Source organism: Hyaena hyaena, unplaced genomic scaffold (assembly GCF_003009895.1).
Source record: "Hyaena hyaena isolate Hyena2069 unplaced genomic scaffold, ASM300989v1 scaffold_167, whole genome shotgun sequence".
Lineage (NCBI taxonomy): Eukaryota > Metazoa > Chordata > Mammalia > Carnivora > Hyaenidae > Hyaena > Hyaena hyaena.
In genome coordinates, this window is record NW_024080798.1 from 494,581 (window position 1) to 500,580 (window position 6,000).

Consider the following 6,000-nt stretch of genomic DNA (forward strand, 5'->3'; position numbering starts at 1 on the left):
GGCAAAAGCAAGGGGCTGCTTCCTTTCCAGCAATGGCTGGAATGGCCATAAAAACCCCATTCATGGAGCCAAAGTGAAGTCTTTCTGCTGCTGATGGGGGGGGGGGGGAGGGGAGGGACGACTTCTTCACGAAAACCCATCTCAGCCTAATGAAAGGGTCTCTTTCCAAAAGAAAGGCTCCCTAATGGGCTGAAAATACAACACTCACAAAATCAGCTGGGCTAAAAAGGCCGAAGGTTCTCCAAGAAGCTGTGGTCATGAAAGGCTCAAGTGACCGGGACGCCCAGCAGCCTCAAATGGGCTAGCAACGCCCAGCAGGAGTCAAGAGGAAGCTCAAAATCATTAACAAACATGGCTAATAGGTACTGAGTGCCCTGATACTGGGCCATAGATTTTCAGGATCTCACTCCATCCCTACGATAATGCTGAGTTAAGTGCCATTATTATGCCTACCTGATGGTTAGGGAAACCGAGAACTAGGGCGGGTAAGAGGCTTACTGGAGGTCAGAGGTCATACAGAAAGGAAGAGCACCAGGCCAGGGCCCCACACTGAACTACTACCCCACAGGGCTCTGGGCAGCAGGGGACCCAAAGGCTCCAGAGTAGGGGAGGAGCTGAGGAGCACTCTCCTGTTCATGACTCTGACTTTCCCAGCCCTCCTAGTTAGAGCACAATATAGATCAGAAAGGAAGAGGCCCTTAGTCCTGCCTTAATGGATTTGATTTACAAAAGAAGGTTCCTATACCTATTGCATGTATCACCTTTCACATTTGGGCCACACAAGGTGCCAGTCATTTGGGCCCCAACACCGGCACTGATGGATGCCTATGGCTGCCCATTCCATATTTATAAGGTCGCCCAGCCTTGCCTCTGACACAGAAGTTATTAAATGCTTGGAAGCCATAAGGGCTGTGCTCAGTGCCCTGAAACAAAGGCAAGGAGGCTGCCAGACCCATCAGAGGCAGGAACAAAAGCATTTAATTTCTGAAGGAGCCGGCTGGGAGTTTCCTTCGAACTGGGTGCCCCGCACGCCTTACCGTTTGGGAGAAAGTAGAGAAGCATGCACAGAGGGGTAACATGCAATCAAAGCGGGCTTACCCCCCTCCCCCCGTGTCCAGAAACAGCCTTCTTCAAAGGGCCGTCTGAGTGGTGGAGACAGAGGGGAAAGATGCACTCATCAAAGGGAGAGCGTGTGGGGATGTCAGAGAATATGCTCCCATCACTCGCTTCCCTTTTTCATGAAGTTGCCAAGAAGGATCCACCTCTTCTCTTTACATCCTCAAACGGAGAGCCAGCAAGCCTGCCCCCCAACTTTTCCCAACCAGAGCCCCAGCAGCCAGATGCACTGGGAGGGCACCCAGATCCCGCATCTCCCAAACATAATCATTCCAATCCAGGCTGGGGCTGCCTGGAAGTCAACATTCACGGGACATTAATAAGAAACATCTGGCCACGGAAGAGGGTTGACACAGTGCAGGCGGGCAGTCGTGGATTTGTGGGTGGGACCCAGAGTTACAGGGGCTGAATTGAAAACACAACTGGAAAACACCGGCTGGTCCAGGGTGCCCTCCACACGCTGCACGGTGGCCCCTGTAGACACTGCCGTGCCCAAGTTGAACTGTCTGGGGCTTGGCAACTTAGATCCACAGAGTGTGGGTAGGAGGGACCGAAAACTCTCCCATCAGGGAAAGGCAGCCTGAGCCCAGCTCCCCGGCATCCCCCAGTGTCTGGCCACCACTTCCACCTTGGATATTTGGAGCAGATGTAGCCCCACTCTTAAAGGAACAGGCTTTGCATTCTTTCCACGTGACTTACAAGTGAGATTTACAAAAGGAGATAAATGTATCTGTGTACATAAGCATATATACAAATATACAGGTTTCCTCCCCGGAAGTGGTATGTCTTTAGGAATCCGGGAAAAAAGGCATCCTACCTCCATTTATGCAAGGCGAACCCGGGGCACTGGTCACCGCAGGCGTTACATGGCTGGCCTCTCTCTATCCGCCCCAGTCCGGTCAACTTCAAAACAAAAAGACCACACAACTATGTTTCCACCACGGGGGCTCCGTCCAAAGCCCCACTGGCGTCCTGGGCAGGACGACCTGGCCCTCCCACCCTGCCTTATCAGATTTGACTCCAAAGTCCCTCTCCGTTGTGGGGGCCTTGGGGCGGGGCGCTGCGGGTGCCCCAGGGGTGGTCTCTCTCCTGTGAGCAAGGGGGTGCGGACCCAGGCGGGCTACTTCTGGTGTGGCCACCAAGCCGCCGAGAAATGGCCATGGCTGGAGCTTTGTCTCCCCTAGACACCTTGGTCACGGGTTTCTAAGAGACAAAAGCCTGACCTTTCAGTTCCCCAGGGTCCGGGAGAAGCTACTACCGCGCGTTCGCCTAGGGCGAGGCTGCTGGTCCTGGGAACGGGGCAGCGCAGGATAGCCCCAAAGACAGCCCAAAGTCAAGTCCGTGGCTAGCGCTCCAGGAGGCTAGACGGGGGAGCTCTGAATCTGGGATTCCGATCTGCCTGAAAGGAAGAGGCGAGGGAGGGGGCTCTCCGGGGCGCCCTCACACAGGGCCACGGCTCCCGGGCTCGCTCTCGCCCAGACTGGGGATCCGGACTTAACCCTTTCCGCGCCTTCGAGCGCTCCCGCGCGCCCCGGACGCGCCCCCGCGCTTGGGGCCGGCTTACCTGGGGCCACAGGTGCGCGGCCGCCGGGCGGAGGGAGGCCGGGCAGGGGCGCTCGCGGAGGCCCGGGGGGACCCGGAGATCGGCCCCGCTCAGGTGGGGGACACTCACCGAGCGGCTGGAGAGTCTTTTCCGGGAGCTCCGGCTGAACATGGCCGGGCGCCTCCTGCACGCAGCGCCGTCGGTTGGTCGGTCCGCACCGCGGCCGGGAGGGCAGGTCGCCTGGGTGGGCACGCTCAGCGGCCCGTGGCCTGGCTGTCTCCGCCTTGCAGCCCCCGGCTCGCTCCGGAGCGCACGCCTCCCCCTCCTCCCTCGCCTGTGCCTCTCGCTCTCCCGCCCGCAGGTCCCTCCCTCTCTCCCGGCATCCCCCCGCCTCCCCGGGTTCGCCCCGCGGTCCACGGGCTCTTCCCATCCCTCCCCCGCACCGGCTGCGCCTACTTTCTCCTTCCCCTGCCTCCCCGCCGGCCCGCCGTGGCTAACTCTGGGCCCGCACCTGGGCCCGCCCCCCAAACGCTCTGCCCTCGCCCGAGCCTTAGTTAGGGCAGGGACCACCTGAACCTCCCCTGTTGCTTTGGCCTGGGATAGAGGGTGGAGGGAGAGGGCCGTGGGTTGGTTTTTTTTTTTTTTTAATGAAGGTGTAATTTACAGAGTAAAATTCACCCTTTTGAGTGCACAATTCTACCGGTTTTGACAAATTTATACAGACCTGTAACAGCGAGCACAATCAAGTTACAGAACAGTCCCATCACCCTCCAAAATGGACTACGTTAGAAGTTTGTGACACGCATGGAATCTATGCACTAAGTGCTGGGTAGACGAGGAGGAGGGGCGGGGACACATGCCCCTAACTAATTGTACAGCGCCTGGAATACACCAGATGCTTATTAAGTAACTGTTGAATCGTGGCAGGCAAGCTTTGACGCTCCCCCCTCCCCCAGCCACCACCACGTGTCCATTCATATCACTTAGCTGGTGATCTCCCAAATTGACTTTGAGTCTGCCTCATCAGTAAAAATAAACAAACAAACATAAATAAAGATGTAACAGGAGTCCTAATCTCACACTGTTGTTGAGGGAGATGAGTGGGGACAGGTACAGTTGTTATATAACAACACAAACTAAGGGCTCGTTAAAGATTAGCTGTAAAAAAAAAAAAGTTGCTAGTGTGAGAGGTACAGGCCATGGTGCCCACTTACCCCTGTTGTTTCGGCATAAATACCGCCTCCCCGGGGAGAACGTCCCTCACCCCTACTGTAACATCTCATGCACACTCTCTCCTATCACGTGTAGCAGATGATCTTGTTTATCTGCGCTGACCCACATTGTTCACTTCAGTACCTCCAGGGCCTGTAATGGTGCCTTGTACATGGTAAGTGCTCCATAAATATTTGTCACAAGAAGACATTCTTGTCATCGTCAAAAAGAGAATTCCGTGGGCTTAGTGTTTTTCGACGTCAGACATCCAAGTTGAGTGAAGAAAAGCTGGGTGCCAGCATAATTAGCGGTAAGGCCAGTCTACTCATCTCGCAAACTCAAAAGAATAGGGTAGCCCAGCGTGGATGCTCGCTGAGTATCAGGGTTAGCTGATGATCCTCAAAGCCCAGAGGGTGAGGTTTAATTTGAAATCCAGGCAAGAACAAGGGCGGGGCACATGACAAGTGAAATTTACAGGGGCTGGGGGCGGGACAACAAACTCAGCACTTGAGATAAACAATATTTTGAGGCAGTATTTTAAAGAATCAGAACTGATGCAAAAAAAAAAAAAAAAAAGCCCATGATGCACAGAACGTCAACGTTTTAAATAAAGACTAGATACCACCCTGTGCTCACATGTCCCTGCCTCACTCACTTCACCATGATCCTAGCCCTGAGAAAGACGCTCCAGTGTTCAGTGACCTAAAAGGTAGACTCTTATATTGCTTTCATCTATTTACCCAACACCCTCCAACGCCAGTAGATGGTATACTTGCAGAGAATAAATGCCAAGGCTCATTCATCTCTTTATTTGCTCAGGCCTAGCATAGGCTCCGGCTCATTTCAGATGCTTGACGAATGTTTGTTAAATGACTAGATAGAAAGCAGTAGCTTTCGTGGAGGCGGGGGGCAGGGGTGGTGGCTATTAAAGCCTCTGGTCATAATCATACGGGTGCGGAAGGCTCAGCTGGCCTTCTCAGCAGGGCTCCTGCAGCCCTCCTTTGCACATGGCCTTCTAATTGGCGCATGTGGGTCAGGAGGACCATGTTCTCACTGTGGATAGTGCCTACTTGTATTTTAATTATGAAAATTCCTAGCAAAGGTCAGACACAAAACCAATGCATTACATGTGTCCCACAGATGGAAGAAATGTATCCTGAGGAAGCAGCACCGTCTTCAAATTCCCTGGAAGGCAAGTGCAAGGGCAAGTGGCAATAGTCCTGCCCCATGTCTTGCTTCTGGAGAGATGTGGCTGCTGAAGGATGTGACAATAATAATGCTCTTGGGGAAAATCATTTGAGTGAGCTGGGCACTTAACTTTTGTTTCTCGGTTAAAGAAGAGATGCCATTTGTGGGGATGAGCACTGGGTGTTATATGGAAACCAACTTGACAATAAACTATTAAAAAATAAATTAATTAAAAAAAATAAAGAAGAGATGCTAAGGTGTGGGGGTCTCCCCATACTGTCTGATCAAGCCATGGGCATGAGGCCCCATTCCATGTCTCAGAGCAACAAGTGTTTCCCCAGACACCTGCGATAAAAAACACCCCTTGGGGCTAATGCAACATTGCATGTCAATTATACTTCAATTTAAGGGGCACCTGGTGGCTCAGTCAGTTAAGTGTCCAACTTCAGCTCAGGTCATGATCTCATAGTCTGTCAGTTTGAGCCCCACGTCAGGCTCTGTGCTGACAGGTCAGAGCCTGGAGCCTGCTTTGGATTCTGTGTCTCCCTCTCTCTGCCCCTCCCCTGCTTGCACTCATCTCCTTCTCTCTCTCAAATATAAATTTAAAAACCTCACAAAAAAGAAAAGCAGTAAAACTAAAAATATTTTATTATATTTATATTTATTTATTTTGAGAGAGATGGAGATAGTTCAGGTGGGAGAGGGGCAGAGAGAGAGGAGAGAGAGAGAGAGAGAGAGAGAGAGAGAGAGAGAATCCCCAAGCAGACTCTGTGCTGCCGACGCAGAACCCAGTGCAGGGCTCAAACTCACAAGCCATGAGATCATGACCTGAGCCAAAACCAAGAGCCAGATAGATGCTTTAACCGACTGAGCCACCCAAGCACGCCCCCCCCCCAAATTTTTTTAAATCATCCCCTCCTGGAATGAGTCTCCCTTGGTTT

General features: G+C 52.8%; 1 protein-coding gene across 2 annotated transcripts in view; it reads right to left on the reverse strand.

Moving 5' to 3' along the window:
- Positions 1 to 2,970, reverse strand: part of PRICKLE2 (prickle planar cell polarity protein 2) — a 331,485-nt gene extending 328,515 nt beyond the window's left edge. Inside the window, exons 1-2 of one of the 2 annotated variants that reach the window (XM_039240077.1) lie at positions 2,789 to 2,970; positions 1,934 to 2,019 (exon numbers count right to left, since the gene is read on the reverse strand). In XM_039240077.1, coding sequence (XP_039096008.1) covers positions 1,934 to 2,019; positions 2,789 to 2,830 — 128 coding nt within the window. In that variant the 5' untranslated portion in view covers positions 2,831 to 2,970. Of the gene's footprint in view, positions 1 to 1,933; positions 2,020 to 2,680 lie in introns of both variants that reach the window. The other variant, XM_039240076.1, reaches the window with a different exon arrangement.
- Between the last annotated feature and the right edge of the window lie 3,030 nt (positions 2,971 to 6,000).